The sequence below is a fragment of the Camelus ferus genome, chromosome 2 (genome assembly GCF_009834535.1).
Source record: "Camelus ferus isolate YT-003-E chromosome 2, BCGSAC_Cfer_1.0, whole genome shotgun sequence".
Lineage (NCBI taxonomy): Eukaryota > Metazoa > Chordata > Mammalia > Artiodactyla > Camelidae > Camelus > Camelus ferus.
In genome coordinates this window covers 114,035,281-114,058,225 of record NC_045697.1, presented here as the reverse complement: position 1 = coordinate 114,058,225, position 22,945 = coordinate 114,035,281, and the positions used below count along the sequence as shown (strand labels likewise).

Sequence of the window (22,945 nt, the reverse complement as noted above, 5' to 3'; positions counted from 1 at the left end):
TACTGCTGTAAGCTAAATAAATGAAGCCATAAAACACATTTCGGTTAATATTACTAGAAATTTCTTGAAACATGATATTCAGCTATTTCAGGAGACAGCATGTGAAGTTAAAAAAAAATCTTTTGGAAACCATTGAACTCTGTTAAGAGTCTAGAATAAAGATATTTTGTATTCATGATTGAAGGGAAGACCAGGGCTGGGATGTTAGTGAGCAGGTTAAAAAAAAAACAAAGAAGGAAAAAAAAGAAAAATGATAATAAACTATGTAAAGAAAAGCCTGAACAGAGAAAATATTTGCAAAGGATGCGACTGACAAGGGCTTATTTTCTAGAATATATAAACAGCTCATACAACTTAATAACAAAAAAACAAACAACCCAATCCAAAAATGGGCAGACCTAAACAAGCATTTTTCCAATACTCAGTATCACTAATTATCAGAGAAATGCAAATCAAAATTTCGATGAGGTATCAGTTCATACCAGTCAGAATGGCCATCTTTCAAAAGTCCACAAAAGATAAATGCTGGAGAGGGTATAGAGAAAAGGGAACCCTCCTACATTGTTGGTGGGAGTGTAGTTTGGGGCAGCCACTATGGAGAACAGTATGGAGAGTCCCCAAAAAACTAAACTTACCATATATGATCCAGCAATTCCCCCTACTGGTCATATATCTGGAGAGATCTTTAATTGGAAAAGATATATGCACCTCAATGTTCATAGCAGCACTATTTACAGTAGCCAAGACATGGAAACAACCTAAATGTCCATCAACAGATGACTGGATAAATAAGATGTGGTGTATTTATACAATGCACTACTACTCAGCCATAAAGAAGAGCTAAATAATGCCATTTACAGCAACATGGATGGACCTGGAGTTCATCATTCTAAGTGAAGTAAGCCAGACAGAGAAAGACAAATACCATATGATACCACTCATATGTGGAATCTAAAAAAAATAGACACAGATGAACTTATTTACAAAACAGAAACAAACTCACATAGAAAACAAACTTATGGTTACTAGGTGGAGAGGGGTTTGGAAGGGATAAATTGGAAGTTTGAGATTTGCAGATACTAACTACTGGATATAAAATAAACAATAGGGTCCTATTGTGTAGCACAGGGAACCATATTCAATATCTTGTAGTAACCTATAATGAAAAAGAAATGAAATCTATGTATATGTATGTATGGCTGAAACATTGTGCTGCACACCAGAAATCAACACAACATTGTAATCTGATTATACTTCATTAAAAAAAAAGAAAAGAAAAAAAAGAGAAAAACCTGAACAATATTTATTTGATATTACACGCAGCATTAAATCATTATTTCTTAAAAAAATCAAATCCAGTAATTCTGGGTTGTTTTCCCAACCTCATCAAACCTATTACACCCCCTTTTTTTTCCCTATTACACCTTGATTTCTTTTAAATAGCACTGCCTCCTGATGGGCAAAGGGAGCTGCAAAATTAATCATCCTGAAACCAAAATCAATGGCCCGTTGAAGGAAAGTATATACTGGTATCCTTGTGAAAACTAGAGAATGTATGTAACACGGATGGGGAAAGACAATGTATAATATACACTGAGCCCTTCTTGGCATAAATGAGACACAGAATCAGATCCTTTTGGAAACCTCTTCTGGTCAATGATAATATTACCTTTAGGTGGGAAGGACTTTTGTCTTCCTGTTTGCTGTGGGAGGAGATCATGAGACAAGATCTTCTAAAACTGGACCAAGTTGCATAAATGAGTTTCTTTAAAGAATGGAGCATGGATAATACCTTAATTCCCTGAGAAGTTATTACTTACAGTGAAATTCCTACTTAAAATTTATTCAGGAGGACATTTGGGGACATCATTTTAGGTTATCTGTAGTGAATATATTTCCATTCATTCTTTTTTTTTTTCTTTTATGGAGTTATACATTAGGACTTAAATTGTTATACGTTTGAAAGTTTGTCCAAGTAACTATGACTGTCTTGCGTATATAATGGCTTCCAGAATTTGCATCTATGTGTTGTTTTTGTCTCAAAGACTCTACTCACTTTAACACAAGAACTCACAAAATATAACTCACATAAAGAGACTTGACACTTTTTTTCTAATAGTGGAAGATCAGAAATGCAACAGATTTCAGCTAATAAAATCAGAAAAGTCTGGCAATGTGTTTGCAATAATTGGAAATCACATTTTTAATTGCTTACTCTGCAATCAATTTGTATTTATATTGTTAAGTTAGGAATAGAGCAAAATGGATTTAGATATTTGAGGGGCTCATGTTAGTAATTAGAGTGGCCAGTCGGTCACTACTAAGCTGTGTATATATGACATTGATGTTTTGCTGCAAGGTGCAATAATTACTCATAAGAATGTATTTGACCCCATCTAATTTCAAAAGTGCATTTAAAAAAGAAACAAATAGAGTGGAAACAGAATTGTTCTGATATAATGCAACCAGTGCGGCATAAAATATATATAAAGTAATTATCGTTTCTTCACAACCTTTTACAACATTAAATTATTTTTTAAGAATTATTATCACACGTCTGCTCTAGGTGTACTTGTCAGGGGTTTATCCAACATCACAGTTCGCCAAAAGCAAGCAAATGAGCGAAGAAGCCAGTCCTTCAGTGGACATTTTCTAGAGGTGAGTTTTCTTATCTCTTAGGCACTTGGACTTTCTAAGGATTGTATAAATAACTATGGACTCGGATGGTCCAACACCACAGTTTTCATAAATCCAGTAAATGGTTATTTGTCTCAGCAATAACTTTCTGAACTGAATACCACGGAACCTAACATTCATAACGCATGATATTGTAATCCATTAAAAAATATAGTGACTCTGAATTTCATTTAATGGTAAGAATTTCCATTGCAGGTATGACTTGCTGTGCTGGCTCTATTTTATTTCTTAAACATAAAGAAATGCAACAATTAGAACAGTCTCATACATGGCTCATCTACATGATTTACCATCTTTCTGTTTTATATGATCTTTTCATTTGTTAATATATTCAGTGGCTTTAATGAACAAGAATTTGAAGATCAGTTTCTATCCCCTCACCGTCCCTGACCTGGAAGGAGTGAACTGACCTCAGAAAGTCAGGGAATTTGGGTTAAAGAGCCCTGAATATTCAGGCAGCCCAAATTAGGCGTTTAGCATTCCAATCTCATAGCAACGCCCCTTCTGCCCAATGGAAATATATATATCCCTGTATATCTGACTATTTTTAGTGCTCTCAGTTGCCAATCTGGTGATGTAGGAAATAACAGAGAATCTGAATGTATGAGTGTATAAAAAGTACATAGAAAAGCGCTTGTATGTGCATTTGTGTGTAGAAAGACTGCAGGCTTCATAATTCTGTAACAGCATCTATTGTCTCACATTCTTTTAATTTGATGAAGTATGGTCTTACATAATATTTTCTGTTATTGTTCAGTATACATGAGAATGCATGTACCATAGGAAGAGAAACTGTGCAGCTTACCTTTTCGTATACACAAATGTATCTGACATAATATTTACCATGTGGAATCCTGTTGAGAATTACAGAGTTTTGAAGGATGCGTAATTGTAATAATAGCATTGTCCAATGTCCTTATAGAAGTATAAACATCAGAATTTCAAACAGGCAGGAACTTTTGATATTACAGGCTGTGTTAGGCTAATATTTACCATAAAAGAGGAATCACTTCTGGAAGTGTTAAGTCGTTTGTGAAAGATCACAAGTATTTGGTGAACAAGCTGACATGAGCCTTACATCTGTCCCTTAGAATGTTACCAGGTTGCATGTACCATGATCTAATTTTTTTTCTTAAAGTTACAAAGTACTGAGCAGTTTTTATATAAATTAGCAGTATAAAAATATTTGTAAGCATGACATTAAAGAAAAATCATGCATAGACAATAAAACTCATATGTGTCAAATCCATGAAAATGTAGAAAGCATTTCTAAAAACAGTATGGTAAATTTACCTAATGTACAATTGGTGATTGATTAAAGTATGACCCCTTTTAAGACAGAGCAAAAACGATAATATTGATCTGAATTATTTGCTTTGGATATGATTTCTCAAAATGCTGACATACTTGGATGCTCATTGTTGCCTATAATGTGTGCCTGAGGATGAAAATGAGATAATATATGTAAAAAGCTCAGCAGAGCATCTGACATTATTAGACATTTGCCAAAGACACATGTTCATAACATGTAAATGACTAGCACGAAACACACTTTAGTCCTCAGTGTCCCGCCAGCGTAGACTCTTAACAACAATATAGCTAGTGATGAAAGGGCAACATACTTTGTTTTATCAGATCTGAATGCGAGAAGCCAAGAACATCCAGCTGAGAAGAGAGGAGGGAAAACTGTGTGATAAAAGCTATTGGATCTTTTTGGTGAATGGATAAACATTCTTTTATTGGCAGAACGAGGGCAAAGATGATCCTGAGGTAACGCCACAGTGTAACCAGGTGCAAACTTTCCACAGTGATTTAATCCTTCTAATTGTAGTAAAACTTCAAACCATTTTGGCAAATTAAAGACTCAATTACGTTGACAGAATTTTGAAGCTATTTGTAAAGTGAGGCTTATTTAAAATTTCCTCAGAAACTGTTACTGTTTTATCACTTAAGACCTCTGGAGAGATGCTCTTAAATAGGCCTGAATAAACCAAACAGAAATTTAAAAACTCCCCTGAGAAATCGTGGCAGAGGATAACTGATTTGTTGTGCTCCTTAAGAGTAGAACTATTCTTCAAAAGAAATCATTTCTTGATAATATTTATAAAATTCTCAATGGGTTTTAAACCCACAATGCACTTCATTTTAACATATCAGCCTGTCCCTGGAGAACAGAGTGAAATATGGCTTCCTGGGTAGTCCATCCTTCTTGCACACCCATGGGACCGTCTTCATTTTTCTGCTATAATCTTTAATGTAACTTTCAGGAAGGGTATCTTAAACAAGTGTAAACCTCAGAATTGTGTACTAAATAGAGATTAGTCTGTCTCATTGAATAATAGGCAATATTAAGGTGGAAATGAGTTGGAGAATCCAATAACATACTGACTACTGAACCGAAATTCACCTTGTTAGTGGAATTCCATATAAATATCATTTTAGAATATGTAACATATGGATTTGTATGCTATCTCAAAATAACAATAGAATAAGAGCATGTACAAGTGTCAAATAATCACTGATAGAATTGCAAGTTTCCAAACATTTCAACATTTATCTCCATGTACACAGAAAAAACACAGATTGATTTTCATTGGCGTGCTTTGCCAGTTAATGTAATTTCAGGTCACTGGTATCTTGAGGTTGGAATTGCTATTTTAAGCAGAAATAGGCACCAAATGCAGAAAATTAGAAGATTAAAGGCTCTCTGTATACATGCTTGACAGTGCAATAAACGTGTTCTAGCAAATGAGATTACCGATTAATCAGGAAATCCAGAGAATTACTGGCTGAGAATTGGTTATTAACATCAAGTGAGGGTACAGCTCACAATTCAACTATTAATGATGAGGAAATGTACAGTATTTAATTTTCAGAATTTTTTGTTATCTAATAATGGGTAAACTATTGCTTTTATGACTCAGATTTTTCCTCTCAGTCTTGCTTTAACACATTTAAATGGCTATTCATAGTTTCCAGTAAGATAATGTTTCAGGCTGATTCCCATAAATATTCAAGAAAAAAATTAGATTTATTCTAAGCAGAGGGAGGCATTAAGTCCTAATGCAACCATGTATCTCTGATTTACTTACACCTCGGTGGTCTAGAAGACATTATGTGAGCGTTCTGAGACATGAGTCAGCCAATAGCAATGAAAGCTGTGACAAACATCATCTTGACAATTTTATTACGTTATAAAAGAAAACACGTTCCTAGAGGGTGGCTGGAAAAACAGAATTTGTACTACTTCAGACGATATAATTTATGTACTCCAAGACAATCAGGTATCAAAAACAAAGCTATACTAAACTTATGTCAATTATAGCAAAATTATAAATATGATTTAAGATTAATCTGAAACACGAGGCCCTTCATGAAAAGGAAGATGTGCACTCAGTATGCTTAAAATGCATACATCATTTGAATGAACATCACACAGCCCATCTCGGAATAGAAATTCCCTTTGGCAACACAGAAATACAAAACTTTGAGTTAATATGAGTGTTTTGAGGATAAATAAGGATAATGATTTCACATATAAAATAACAATTCATGTTTCAGTTTGCTGAAAGAAAACACAATCTGGGAATTCCTGGAAGGACAGTCTTACATAATTCACTTGAATAAAACATACCTAGCAAAATAAGAAAGCATGAATTTTTATATTCTTCAGTAATATAGACACAGATGATCAAACAAGGGGGGAAAATGGTGGCACTCAGTCAGTTGTGGGATAATGTGCAGAGATAGTTATAGTTGAACTTGTGAAAAGCAATCATGACTGGTATTATCATTAATGTAGAGACCCTCAGGGGTACAACTGCCCTTTTATCATTTCAGGAGTACGTGTGACCTTTGTAACTTCTCCACAGTCATGTTTTAAATTTATTTGTATAGAAGTCTAAAAAAAAAGTAATAAATATGTTTCCTTATGCAAAAATGATGGAATAAAACAGGGCAATTGTGCTTTGCTCCAGTCAGGCTCTGTCCTAGGACACATTTGGGAAGGGTCAGGTGGATGAGTGTCTAAAATGAAGACTAAGGGCCAGTGCCTGAATGGAAAGGCCAGAAAGAGTAAGCTGGAACAACCTGTGAAGTTCTATCATTATGATCCGCTGGAGCACACACTCAGGGTGACGTTTTACCGAAGGATTACAATCTACTTAGAGTAATTCACCATCTCAGTGAATGTATTTCAAAAGTTAGGATTGTCTTCATGGGGAAAAGAGCCTCCTTATGTCTGACTAGCATTGACACTATGCCAGATGAAATGTTATCTCCAACTATTAAGATATAAATAAACATTTTCTTGCTTTTTCAGAGAAAATAAAAGGAGATGGCAGTGACTAAATTGTTGGTTCTCCACAAAACATATTTTGAGAAGATTCGTTTGCTAACTCTGGACGTGACAGAACACCAACTCTTAGGGACAATGCTTGGTGAAGGATGGCAATGGGGACAGCTCAGGGGATAAACAGAAATTTGTCTTGAGGTTTCCAAAAGCACTACATGAAGAAAGGAAATTTTAAGAGAGAATCTTCGATGGCCTTGGGGGAATTCCCAGAGGGTTCACAATGGTTTTAAAATTATACTGAAGATTTTGAAGTTTCATTGTTTTTTCATGTTTAACTATATTTTCAAAGTAGCATCAAATCTGTTTTTTTTTTCTTCTATACTTAAATAAATGTATAATAATCTTAAAGCAGTCATTACTTACCTTTGATTCTGGAACTTTCTTGACTTTTTTCCTGCTGGAATTAAAACAAAAAGAGGTCAAAATTTGTAAGAATTTGATCAACAATCTGATATAAAACATCACTATAACTAAAGACTTGTTAAAATATTTTGTTGTATGTTTAGCCAGGAGTCATTGTAACACAATTCTCACCTTAAAAATATTTTATACACATTTTTTTTATTAGAGTAGTAATCATTCTTAGTGGATATAAATTTTTTTTCTAAGAAACCAATACATATAAGAAATCAATGCATATAATATAATAAGAATTTATAAATAAATGGCTAATGAATAATAATCATTATGCCTCTCAAATGCCTTGGTCTGTTCCATTTAATTCCAACAGATATTGAATGACATCTTCAAAATTTGCTTTCAGAGTCTTTACATTAATCATAAATGGTGAGAAAAAAAAGTTTAGGGGCAAACAATGAAGAATTCACTAAAAATAACAAAAGATGTTTCAACTGTCTTCCCTTCAGTTTAGCTTAGAATTGGTCCCTGTCTCACTTATCTGAGGCTAAAGTTGACAACAATTCTATTATTTATTCAAAGCTGCTTCAGTCAGACCTGTCTGTCAATTTGACATACTCCTTATTAGTTCCCAGGCAACCACAGAAGAATTAGCTTGCGTTCAAGTTTTTAAGTAGAAATTGTGCACTCTATAACTTCTCAATTAACATTCAAGCACAATTTACTCTGTCTAAAAGTTTCAGGGTCTCATACTAAAAATAATTCTGAAATATGCTTCTAATAAAAATTATATATTTAGCTGCAGAATTGTATGAATGTCAATAAATTTTGGTAAAATGTGTAAACATAGTAAAAAAAACATACAAAACGTATTTTGCTGCAAGCATTCACCTAGTCAGATTTCAGGAATAAAAAATGTATATTGACAAATGTATATTTATTGAATCAGCTAACCCAATGTATGAGTCTACTGGACTTTAATACTTTGTGTTCTAAGGCTGTTATCCTAACCCATCCAACCTTTGTGTTTAAATTCCATACTGTCCTTTGTTAACTAATTTATTTCTTCCAGTTCTGATTTATTTTTAATTTAGAGTATCTGTTGTTCATTTAAACTAAAATTTAAATATAAATTACTTGTTTTAAAACTACCTTATTTTTTCAAAATTATAGGGCAAGCACACTTAAATTTTCCAAATAGATACTAATGAAAAAAAATCTTTCTCTGTCTCTCTGTCTCTGTATCCCTTCCTTTTTTGCCATTCATTCATTCATTTAGTCATTCATTCTTTCAACAGATTTGTATCGATCACTTTTATGTGCCAGACACTGTTCCAGGTGATAAAACTCTAAAGGATGAACAAAATAGAAAAAAATGATTTCCGTATGGAAACTAACTATGATATAAATGGTAATCAATTCTGCTTAGAAAAAGATACACCATAGAAGGTGGTAGTGTGGCGTGACTGCCTGCAATTTTATCCAAGTCTACCATGATAATAATTTTTGAGTAAAATTCTGACTGAGATGAAAGAATGATCTCGGCACATATCTGGGGAAAACATGTTCATGAGAGAAAAAAAATTGCAAATTGCCTGAGATACAAGAGGTCTTGGTGTTGTCAAAAATACCAAGGAGACCTGTGTGGCAGGCAGGTGGTGGGAGGGGAGTTTAGGGGGAAGTGCAATAACGGAGGTAACAGGGGCAGACAGACCAGCACCGGGCTAACTGATTACTTCTTCAGCTTTTGCACTGAGAGAGCTGAACAAAACATTGTTTCTACTCAGGGGAGTCACATCATCTGAGTGACATTTCAGTAGACTCATTCTGGCTGTTGAGAATAGTTTGAACAGGGCAAGGATAAAATTAGAGGGACCAGTAGAAGGTCTTGCAGGAATCCTGGTGGGAGGTGATAATAACTTGGAATGAATGGTGTGGTACCAACGGAGCTAGAATATCAGTTAGAGCTGGAAAGATTTGTTGATAGAATGTTGTGGATGTGAGACAGAACAGACAAGGGTGATCTCAAGCGTCTAAGCCCCTAGAAGAATGGCATTACCTCTAAGATAAGAAAGATGGCCAAATAAGAAACACGTTTATACCTCCTTCGCTTGCCTTCTAGAATTGTTCCATTTTGTGAAATTTTCTCTTGTTATCTGGCTATGCCTGTTTTAGCTCATTTGCTGATTCTTCCTAGTCTCCTCAATTTCTCAATACTAGATTTCCAGACACTGAGCCCTGATGTTTCTTCCACATACCTCATTCCTTGGGTGATCTCACCTAGTCTTCCAGCCTTAAGTGCAATCCTTTGCCTAGGGACTCTCAAATTTATATCTCTAGCCAATCCTTATCCCTTAGCTTCAGATTCATACTGAAGTGTATTCTTGACATCTCTATTTGGATATCTAATAACAACCTACCTGTCACGTCTAAAACCAAACTCTGACTGTCCCTTACTTCTTTGACCATCTTTCTCATCTGCCCCATCTTCTTCATCTCTCTGTCCTTCTGGTTGCTCAGACACTTAAAGTAATCTTGGTCTATTCTGTCTCTTAAGAGTGAAGAGCCTGAAATTTTCATGGGTTTGATATTTGACTCTGATTTTACTTTGAATACTACTTTGAAGAGGCAATGTAGGCTGATGGTCAAAATGTCTAAAACTTTTGGAAGGTCCTTCAACAAACATATAAATTTAGAAATCACCAGCCTATGTTTAAATCATCAGTACTGCATTTGGAGAACATACAGTAGAGTTGAATGATCTAGAACTGAATACTGTAAACAACATAAGAAAACTATAATGTCAAATTAGTCAAAGAGAATAGGAGGGTGGACAAGTTATAGGAGCACAAACAGGAGAGCATGGAATCATGGCATACTAGGGAATGTATTATATAAGAGAGAAATTTTCAATAATGGGGAATTCTTTTGATAGCTCAAGTACAATTATGTGTAAGACAATGCCAATCTCTTGTATTGACATAGATGGAATCACTGACTTCAAAGAAAACTTATTTTTGGTGGTATTGGGCCTGGAAGTAAAATTGAAGTTAGTCAAGGAAGGAGAAGGTGATTGAGAAATGTGTGATGTGGTGAAAATGGGATGGGAGAACATGACTGGGAAAGAAAGTTCTGGGATGGTGTGTAGCTGAACATAAAGCAAAGTCTGCAGAGATGTGTTTGCTTTTGCTCATTTGCTGTTTTGTTTTATTTTGTATAAATTTAGAATATGTTATTTATATCAGTGAGAATTTAGACTGTCTAAATGATAGGAGATACATAATAGAAATGGAGAGAATTCAGATAAAAGGGAGAGCTGATTAGACTGTATTTATAAGGTTATTGAAAAGGTAGATGTTATATAGAATATAAGTGGGGACAAAATTTAGTTAGAAGGAGAACCGGTTTCTCTGCAATAACTGGTGGGCATAGGAAAGCATGGTTATAGGTGCCGGAGGTTTGCGGGTTTGACCTGTCGAATTGAACGCTGTGCAGTTTGGGATGATTTATTTTCTTTATGCAATGGAAGGAAAGTTGGCTGAGTGGTAGAGTAGGAGGGTTTGTCAGAAATTTGAGGAGATAGAGTAGACTTTCAACCTATTGGTTTTTGTGAGAGGAGTAAAAGAGCTTGGTGTTGATGGAAGCCTAATTGAGTTTGTCTGTCATAAATATGCAGTGATATTGATCTAAGCCTTACTTTAGCAAGAGTCAAATAGGCTTAGCACTCACTGATGTCAGTATTTTATTATGTTCTTTTCTTCAACCCCAATTCTCTATTTGTACAATTGTACATAATTATAAATTACCAATGAAATATTTTAAAATATTCTACAAATGGGAAATGCTTCAGAAGCCTGTATTTAAATATATGTGTATATATGAATTTAATATATTATAAAAATGTAAAATTCATATGTATGTCATACATAGAAAAACATATATGTATTTAGGATTTTCAAAGTCAAAACTGTTCCAACTTGTTTCTATGACTAAAATATTGCATATTCACTTGGTAATATATATTTTCCACAATTTTATTTTATAAACTGTTACCTCATATTTCAAGTGTTAATTTTGAAATGAGGAAATATTAAGAAAATTGGAATTACTGAATTATGTGAGAACTCTTAAGAAGTTGGAAATATTTGTTACCCTGGCTGTGTGATACATTTGAGAAACAATCTTACGCCAGGAAATCTTAGGTCTTGTCCATAAGAGTAGAATGTCAATCTCTTGGTATAACTCAATTTTAATATTCTTTCAAAAGATTTTCTGATAAAGTGATCTTGTCTTAATTGAATAAATATATACTTGGCCACATATAGAAGCTAAATAATAGCAAATGATCTGTGCTTTACTTTGTACCATATCATTTCTTAGAAGAATCCCAACGTACTATATTGATTACATAAATAAACTCCATGAAATCCAGCCCAAAGGTAGAAATGGGCAAATAGATTCTTGCAGGCAGTATGTTAAAGATTAGCAAAGATAATCTGGACAGAAGTATGGATTCAGAGAAAACACATGATCGTAAGGTATGATCTCTTTAAAGTTAAAAAAAATATATAATAAATGGAACTGAGCTAAGTCAGGGTAAAATTAAGTCTAGTTGGAAGCAATAATTTTTAAAGGAGATATGGTGGTCCCTGAAGCATCTAGGCAAATTAAAATATACCCAAATAACATCAATACACAGGCAGCTAGTCCTTTAAGGGGACAGAATGTTATCAACCTGGACGATCTTATTGAGCATTTCTTATCCAGCATTTGGATTTTGGTATGACATTTATTAACATCTGATGATGGCTATATCATTAAAAATTGACTTCTTATAGTCAAACACTAAAACTAAATATATGGCCACCATTTCTTCAGACATAGTTTACCGGATACCTTCCATCTCACTACTCTCTGGGTAGAGACAAAACTACCTAAATGCTAAGCACTTCCTCCTCATCATAACAACACTGAGTTATAAACATCAGATCATCTGTGACTTGCCCTTCCATTCCATGCTGAAATCACTCTAAGGAAAAGGCAGGGACCCTACACAGGAGATACCCATGGATACTCTTTTTTTTTATTGCATATGTATGAGGTTAGATAAATGGGACTACTTATGTGCCCTTTGGTCATTGCCAGGAATCCCACAGGGTCTTCACACTGAGAGATGAGGAAAGAAACAAGTGCAGGTAGAATTGAGTTGGTTCCTTAAAAAAGTAAACCGATTCTCTCTTTCATTTTGAGAGAGTTCTTTTAGTCTTTCAGCAGATTATTCATGAGCATAATTTATCTATACTACATGAAGGAAGTGTATAGAATGCAAGAATCTTTCCACCTTTCATGCAAGAGTGATGAAGAAAATATTTCTGGGTTGCTATTTTTTTTCTCAGCTCATGGGACTCAGGTCATTAATAAAAAGCATATGGTAAGGTCATGGTAACTAACATGGTAATTAACATGGTAATATTAAAAAAGAAGTTATTTTCTTCTTAAGGATTCCTGCTCATTCCAAACATAACATTCTTTGGTTGAACAGGTGGCATAGGCTGAGTAACCATAGACCTCACCTCTCCTTTTAGGGGGGAGAAAGGTATTTTTATTTATTTATTTTTCTTTGCCTAAAGTGTGCAATGAAGTGCACTCAAACTGTGCTTAGGTTGACCATATGCTGGAAAAAAAGCAACTTCTGTCATGGGATTTAAGACAAATCAAATGTATGCAAGAGTTTTACTAGTGTATTAAATAAAGCCCATAATGAATCAACTAAACTTAAAATTTTTAAATGAACAAAAGTTACAACTATGTTGGTAGTAGCCAAAAGTAACGTGTCCTAGTTGAGCGAATCTTGCCCTCAATTCATAAGATCCACACTTTTTCTTGAAGTAAACTGATGTCATCATTCACCAAAGGTGGCCATATATGTATGTGAATATCTGCTTTATATAAACACTATGGAAGCTCAGGTAAATGTGTGTAATTTTAAGTTAACGACTTAAGACCAATAGAAAATAGAGAATGGATGGAAAGAAAATATATATAAGTATAAATTTTAGTGGCAAACATACATAAAAATAAAGTTTAATAATTTTAGAAGTTTAAAATTCCTAGTTTATATTCCTTCTCAGAACTCTTCCCTTCTCCTTGATGTAAATAATAATTGTTTTCCATACAACTGCCACCAAACAAAATTTGTGGAGTGCTAATTTACAGCAGCTTACTCATGTTCAATAAATAGTTGTTTAATATTTCCATGTGCTTGGTGGTGAAAATATACAATATTAAAGATTTTTAAAATATGTATTAGAGGTATTCAGTAATATGGGTTGTAAATTCATGGAAGTTTGGAAGAGAGACCATTTCAGTAGAGCCAGTCCACCACAATCTTGTAAGAAATCTTTTCCATGCCATTATGATACAAGCACACCCATGAACACGTGAACTTCCTCCCCAGGGACTCAAACACACACACACACACACACACACACACACACACACACACACACACGCACACACACAGAGGCATGCACATTCTTTCCCAAAGCGTACTTTGTTGGTGACAATTTAATTATAAATTGCCTGGAAAATAAGAGGTAATGGCAATCAGAATGCAGTATATCTGGCCTCCTAAATCTTGGGTTTATCTATGTATTTTTGCTAAACTGTAATAGTGAATTTTCAGTCTTACTTAGTTTAATCACAACCTTCTTATCTTTTATTTAAAATGATTTACCTTGGAATGTGAATCATGTTTCTGATTTAATGTCACCTCCTTAATAAGCCTCAGTCCCTAACCATTCTCCCTAAAACAACACCCCCATTTCTATTTGATTTTTTTAGCTTTTTATTCATTTCTCAGAGAAGTTACTACTTCCTGGAATACTGTGTATTTCTTTGTGCATGGTATGTTCCCTTTACAAGAATGTATGTTCCATGAGTCTTAACTGGTATATCCACAGTGTCTAGAACTATCTAGCACCATTCTTAACAGAGTGTCTGAATTCTAGACCTTAACAGTCTGGTGTAAGGACAGGCAAAACACACACACACACACACACACACACACACACACATACACAAAGTGAAATAAAATGTGACATTCAGTAGTGGAATTATGTATAAAATCTAGACAGTAAGTTCAAGGGAACAACATGTTTGCTCTTCACCTAGGCAGGTGAAGGATGCTCTGGGAATGCAGAGGATTGTGGAATACACAGAGAGAAGATGAAGTTGTGAAAATAAGTAGTTGATCTTTACAGCAAAAGGAAGAGGAGGATTCTGTGCAGAAGACACAGCATGGACAACATCACGGACCCATGAGAATGCACGGTAAGACTGAAAAATCACCAGTGGTGTTTGTGGTAGTGCAGAATTGGGATGGTAAACTTATTCAGTAGAGTTGGCCAACTTGTATGTTTCAGCTGTCTTATGAAATGAAAGTAATTTTCTTTTTTTAAAGAAATGGCATCAGATATATTAACAGTCGAACATATGCATAAAATTTGATTAAAATATTTGCTATGGAGAAGGAGAGCAAGAGAGAGAGAGACCTAGCTCTACAGAGACATTGAAAATATAAACTTTAAAAGCGATGACTATCCATCTACAGCTACGTCTCTTCTGGCTTAATTGTTGATGTGATGTCATTAATTCCCAAGTCAAAAATCATAGTTGCTTCTTAGTGTAGATTCCTATCATATTTGATGTTTTATAGGATTTTAAGATAAGATAAAGAGAACTTGTCATTGGATTGATGGATAGTCTCAATATTACTTCAGATTCTGAATCCCATAAGCAAGGTTTCAAGAGAGACATGCACAGGATTTAAAAAAAAAATTCAAAATAGAACTGAATTTGCTCACCAAATTTCTCTGATAGTCAATCATACTTGTATTATACTTTTATGACATACATGGTAATTTTAAATATTATCTTTAGAAGTTTTATAATGGAAATTGATTTGTATTTACATTTAAAATAAAATCAGTGATTACTATAGGAGAGATATAATTAATTGCATTCATGGTTTAAATCTAATTGTAAACATCAAAGTTTTTTTTTTGTCTGATTGTATGTGTGTGTGTGTGTTCAAGGAAAATGGATAAGACACATGAATAAACAGTTACTACATATTGTGTCAAATACAATCAATAAGAATTTGCCCAAAGTGCCTCAGAGGATACCTTTGGTTGATTGACTCATGAAAGACATAAATAAACAGGATCTTAAAAGGTGAGCATTTAATTAGGTGAAGGAATTATGCTATACAGGGCAGAAAAATAGCACGGCAACATGAGGAATTAGGTAGTGATATGTTCTATATTGGAAATATCACAAAGACTCATAAGCAGAGTAGATAATGAAAATAATCAAAAGGAAAATTATACAAAAAAAGCCACCACACAGTAAAACATACACAAGCACTTCTCTTCATATTAAAGTATACAATTTTTCATTTATTTCACAATAAATATATATTTGAGGTTTTTTTTAAATGCTAGAAGAAAATGCTCTTTTACCTACCTTATAATCTTAAGATAAAAATGACCTGTCTAGGATGCTACAGAAAGGAGAAAACCATAATTGGAAAGGTGATAACTACAATGAGTTACAACAGAATAACCATGAAATTGTAAAAGAGGACATCAAAATCATGAAGGGTGGGAGAGGGGAGCAAGAAAATATAGATTTTTTTGTTGTTGTTCTTTATAAGATGAGTTTGAGATTATAACACTATCAGTTTAAAATGAACAGATATACTAATGTGTTAATAGATGTACAAAACATGGTGACTACAAGCCAAAACTTAAAATACAGTCACAAAAACTAAAAAGAAATCAAGATAATGCAAAGGAAAATTATCAAACCACAAAAAGAAAAAGAAAAAGAAAGGAACAAAGAGGAAATTGCAAAACTGAGTTCAAAATGGCAATAAAGACACATCAATCAATAATTACTGTAAATGTCAATGGACTAAATGTTCCAATAAAAAGACATAGAGTGGCAGACTGGATAATAAAACAAGAACCTACAATTTGCTACACACAAGAGACACACTTTAGGGAGAAGAACACACATAGATTGAAAGTGAGAGGATGGAAAAAGATATTCCATGCAGATGGGAATGACAAGAAAGCTGGAGCAGCAACACTGATTTCAGACATAATATACTCTAAAACAAAAGCCAGAAAGAAAGCTAAAGAAGGACACTATATAATGATTAAAGGAGCAATACAAGATGAGGATATTCACTCATTAACATATATGCACCCAGTATAGGAACACTTAAATACATAAAGCAAATACTAACAGATATAAAGGTAGAAATTGATGGAAACACAAACATAGTTGGAAAATTTAACACCCCATTAACATCACTGGACAAATCTTCCAGACAGAAAATTAATAAAGCAACAGAAAAACTAAATGATACAATAGAATGAATGCACTTGGTTGATATTTTCAGAACACTGTATCTCCCAAAAATAGAATATACATTCTTTTCAAGTGCACACGGAAGATTTTCTAGGATAGATCATGCACTTCGGAACAAAAGAAGCCTTAACAAATTTAAGAAGATAGAAATTATTTTAGCATCTTTTCTGACCACAATACCATGAAACTAGAAATAAACAGAAAAACAAAGGGAAAAAAAATTAAGACAGCATGGAGATTAAACAACACACTACAAAAAACAAACAAACAAACAAACAAAAAAACCACAATGGGTCAATGATGAAATCAAAGAAGAAATCAAAAACTACTTTGAGACAAATGACAATGAGAACCCAACCACACAAAATTTATGAGATGCAACAAAAGCAGTCCTAAGAAGGGAGTTCATAGCAATACAGGCCATCCTCAAGAAAGAACAATATCAAATAAACAATGTAATCTACCAGCTGAAAGAATCAGAGAAAGAAGAACAAACAAAACCAAAAATCAGCAGCAGGGAGGAAATAATAAAGATCAGGAAGGAAATAAATAGAGATTAAAAAAAATAGAAAAAATCAATCAAATCAAAAGCTGTTTTTTTGATAGAGTAAACAAAAGTGCAAACCACTCACCAGGCTCACCAAGAAGAGAAAAGACAGAGCACAAATAAACAAAATGAGAAAGGTAAAATAGAGAAATTACAACCAACATGGCAGAAATACAAAATATCATACAAGAATACTATGAACAATTTTATAGAAACAAATTAGATACCGTAGAAGAAATGAACAAGTTTCTGGAAACATACAGTCCACCAAGATTGAATCAAGAAGAAACTGACCACTTGAACAAACCGATCACTAGAAATGAAATCGAATTAGCAATGAAAAACCTCCCTGCAAACAAAAGTCTAGGACCAGATAGCTTCACTGGGAAATCTACTAAACATACAAAGAACAATTCATACCAGTCCTTCTCAAACTCCTGCAGAAGACTGAAAAGGAGGAAGTACTCCCAAACTCATTCTATGAAGCCACCATCACCCAGACAGAGACACTACCAAAAAAGAAAATTACAGGCCAATATCACTGATGAACATAGATGCAAAAATCCTAAACAAAATATTAGCAAACAGAATCCAGCAGCACATAAAAAAAGATCATACAACATGATCCAGTTGGGTTCATCCCAGGAACATAAAGCTGCATGAACAAATGCAAATCAATCAGTGTGATACACCATATCATCAAGAGAAAGGACAAAAATCACATGATCATCTCAATAGATGCAGAAAAAGCATTTGATAAAATTCAACACCCATTTATGATAAAAACCCTTACCAAAGTGGGTATAGAGGGAACATATCTCAACATAATAAAAGCTACTTATGACAAACCTACAGCCAGCATAGTACTCAATGGTGAAAAACCGAAAACCTTCCCATTAAAATCTTGGGCAGGGTTGTCCACTCTCATCACTTCTATTCAACATAGTCTTGGAAGTCTTAACGACAGCAATTGGGCAAGAAAAAGAAATAAAGGGAATACAAATTGAGAAAGAAGAAGTAAAATTGTCACTATATGTAGATGACATGATGCTATATATAGAAAACCCTAAAAGCTCCACACAGAAACTACTAGAGCTGATAAAAGAATTCAGCAACGTAGCAGGATACAAGATTAATGTACGAAAATCAGTTGCATTTCTTTACACTAAAGATGAATTGATAGGAATAGAAAGTAAAGAAAAAATCCCCTTTAAAATTGTACCCAAAACAATAAAATACGTAGGAATAAATCTGACCTAGGAGTTAAAAGACTTATACATGGAGAAGCACAAAACATTGATTGAGGAAATTAAAGAAGACCTAAAGAAATGGAAAGATATCCCATGCTCTTGAATTGGAAGAATCAATATTGTTAAAATGGCCATACTGCCCAAAGCAATCTACAGATTTAATGCAATTCCTATCAAATTACCCAGGACATTTATCACAGAACTAGAATAAATCATATTAAAATTTATATGGAATCACAAAAAGCCCAGAATTGCCAAAGCAATATTGAAGAAAAAGAGCAAAGATAGAGGAATAACCCTCCCAGACTTCAGACAATACTACTACAGAGCTACAGGAATCAAAACAGCATGGTATTGATACAAAAACAGACATATGGATGAATGAAACAGAACAGAGTGCAGAAATGAACCCAAAACTTTTGGTCAATTAATCTTTGACAAAGCAGGCAAGAACATACAATGGAATAAAGACAGTCTCTTCAGCAAATGGTGTTGGGAAAACTGGACAGCTGCATGTAAGTCAATGAAGTTAGAATATTCCCTCACACCATACACAAAAATAAACTCAAAATGGCTTAAAGACTTAAACATAAGACAAGTCACAATAAACCTCCTAGAAGAAAACATAGGCAAAACATTATTGCACATAAATGTTAGCAATGTTCTCCTAGGGCAGTCTACCCAAGCAATAGAAATAAAAGCAAAAATTAACAAATTGGACCTAATTAAACTTATAAGCTTATGCAGAGCAAAGGAAACCATAAGCAAAACAAAACGACAACTTATGGAATGGGAGAAAATATTTGCAAAAGATGAAACTGACAAAGGCTTGATCTCCAGAACATACAAGCAGCTCATGACTTAGTAAGAAAAAAACAAACAACCCAATCCAAAAATAGGCAGAAGACTTAAACAAGCAATTCTCCAATGAAGACATACAAATAGCCAATAGGCACATGAAAAAATGCTCAGTATCACTAATTATCAGAGAAATGCAAATCAAAACTACAATGAGGTATCACCTCACACCAAATGGATAATGCATATTCTAATGACTTTCAGATCCTTTATGCATGTATCTCATTTTTGTGTGAAGAAGTTTGATATGTGATTGGAAGTTATCTATTCTATGATCATGTTACCACTTCCAGGTATTGATACTAAACTACTCTGTCTTTAGATTGAGGTTTGTTTGGAAAATACATAACCAGCATTGTGTCACCAGACAGGGACTAAATATGGAGAACAATAAAGTTCTGATCTCAGAAGTTCACATTCTATTTGGAGAGACTGATACCTTTTATTACATAATAATGATAAAGCATTTATAGAATGATGTGAAAACAAGAATGAGAGGGGCAATTGTCTACTGACTATGGGATAAAGGGAGAAATCACTGTGAAAATGAATTTAAAGAATTCAAGCTAAGATTTAAAGGTAAGATTTAAAGAATGACAAAACAATTTTCTGGGAAAAAGAGCTTTAAGCTATGCTAAGACACAGAGTTGTAAACTATTTAATCCTTTGGGAGGAACTCTGAATAGTTCAGCATAGCTCAACTCTATACTTCTTTAGACATGAGAATTACATAAAAATATATTCAAAACATTCTCTTCTATTTTCAGAAGAAAATTTATGCCCACTTAATATTATAGTTACTTGGTAAAGAGTCATACAAATTAAAGTAAATAATCATAGCAGTTTTTACAGTGTGTTTTTGGAGTGTGAAAAATAATGATGATTTTCCTAACACAAATCACTAATTAAAGGATTTGGAATAAATAAAAAATGTAAGTCACTAATTAATTAGTGATTTTGACACAGAAATTGGTGAGGTATGATTTAAAATGCAAATGTTTACATTAGAATTCTTTCCATTTTATGTTTATCCCTCAGTAGATTGGGATTTGTAATTTATTACGTCTACAAGTGGATCATAAGTAATAATTGTCATAGGAATTTAATGATTTGATTTTTAAATTTCCCATGATCTGGAGCATGTAGTATGCTTTTTCAAGGAATTTAAATTTACAGAGACTATCTGTAACTCACATTTATTGTGGAGAATATACTTTGTCCATAAAACTATATCCTGCAATGTAGAAAATATAATCACCTGTAGCCAGGTATTGCAGGTAAACCCAAACTACTATAAGATATTCTCGGTGCAAGTAACCAAGGCCACCAAGTCTTGGGGAAATAAGCAGAAGGAGGTCAGTAGCATGGAGTCGAAGTATAAACACACCGACTGAGCTCCCAGTAGGCAGAGAGTTGGTTGCAAGGGTCTATGAAAGCTAGATTAGGGAATACAAATGAAGGAGAAGAAAAAGGGGGATGAGAAGGAGGAATAGGAGGGTGAGGAGGAGGAAGGAGGTAGAGGAGGAAGAGGAGAAGAGATTAAAACACTTACATCGGTCTTACTAGGTGGCAAGCAGTTTCTGAGTTCTTTACACGTATCATCTCATCTGAGGTTACCGAAGTCATGGTCTAGCTTCCCCTACTTTCATGCTCAACCTGTGGGCTCATGACAGCCTCTAGGAGTTGACGACCATGACATGTACAACAGCATTTTCAAGCAAATTACATAAGATTGGAAGCAAAACCATGAGCTAACCTGCTGTTATTAAAGGAAGAGCTGCCCAGTTGGGCTGTCCTGAAATAAGTGGAAGAATATCTGATAGGATTTTCACTCGTGCTTATGCAGGCAGGTGACTGTAATGTTAGCCTCATTTTAACCAAAGGGTAAGTGAGGCTTAGGGCCTTGTGTTTATACGAGTTTACTATTTTCAGCTTTATTAGGAAATAATCGACAAATATAATTGGGAGTATTTAAAGTGTACAACCTGATGATATTATATGTATTTACAAAAACATACATACTATGGAATGATTACCAAAATCAAGAGATTAACACATTCATCACATCACATGTTGAATTCTTTTTGTGAGTGGTGAGAATGTTTAAGATCTCTCTGAGACTTTCAAGTACAGTCATCCCTTGGGATCTGCTCAGGATTGGCTCCAGGACCCCCAAGGATACCAAAATCTATGGATGCTCAAGTTCCTTATAAAAATGACACAATACAGTTGGCCCTCCGTATCCATGGTTCCACATCTGGAGATGTGAAGGATCGACTGTATACAAAATGGCATTATCAAATATAGTCATTTAGATCCTCAGAACTTCATCTTATAATAACTTTTTATGTCTGTCCTTTCACCTACATCTCCCCAATTCTTCTTTCCCTAATAATTGGCAACAAGCATGCTATTTTTTGTTTCCATGAAATTGGCTTTTTAAAAATATTCTGCATACTTTTTATTGAAGTACATTCAGTTACATTTTGTCAATTTCTGGTGTACAGCACAATGTCCTAGGCATGCATATACATACATATATTCATTTTCATATTCTTTTCATTAAAGGTTGTTACAAGATAGTAAACATAGTTCCCAGTGCTATACAGAGGGAACTTTTTAAAATCTATTTTTATATATAGTGGCTAACATTTGTAAATCCCAAACTCCCAAATTTATCCCTTCCCACCTCCGTTCCCTGGTAATCATACATTGGGATAATACTCAGCCATAAAAAAGAATATAGAAACATGGATGGACCTAGAGATCATTGTCCTAAGTGAAGTGAGCCAGGAAAAGAAAGAAAAATACCATATAATATCACTCATGTGTGGAATCTAAAAAAAAAGAATTAAAAGAATAAAAAGGACACTATGAACTCAAAACAGAAACAGACTCGCAGACACAGTAAATAGTATTCTGCATATTGATGATACTTTACAGTATTTGTCTTTCTCCTCCTGGCTTATTTCACATAGCATAATGCCTTTCAATTTCAACAGTGTTGTCCTAAATGGCAAGATTTCCACTTTTTAATGGCTGAATATTATTTCATGTTCAGTAACTATTCATCTGCCCATGAACACTTAGGCTGTTTCTGCCTGGGGTATTGTGAATAACGCTAAAAGAACACAGGGGTACAGATATCTCTTTAAGAGAGTAATTTATTTTCCTTCAGATATACACCCAGAAGTGGGATTGCAATATCATACCATAGGTCTATTTTAAGTTTTTTGAAGAAATCTCTACTGTTTTCTACAGTGTCTGCAGCAATTTATATTCCCACCAATAATGCACTAGGGTTGCCTTTTCTCCACATCTTCTCAATACTTGTTATATTTTGTCTCTTTGATACCAGCCATTATGACAAGTGTGAGATCACATCTGTTTGTGCTTTTTTTTTTTTTTTTTTTCTGATTTCTGTTTCCCTGATGATTAGTGACG

The 22,945-nt window shown here is 34.1% G+C and overlaps 1 protein-coding gene across 1 annotated transcript in view; it reads right to left on the bottom strand.

Annotated features, from left to right (window-relative positions):
• The window catches only part of FSTL5 (follistatin like 5), a 667,511-nt gene that overhangs the window by 551,701 nt on the left and 92,865 nt on the right, over positions 1-22,945 (bottom strand). The window contains exon 3 of the mRNA XM_032465748.1: positions 7,415-7,448. Within this exon, the coding sequence (XP_032321639.1) occupies positions 7,415-7,448 (34 nt within the window). The remainder of the gene's footprint in view (positions 1-7,414; positions 7,449-22,945) is intronic.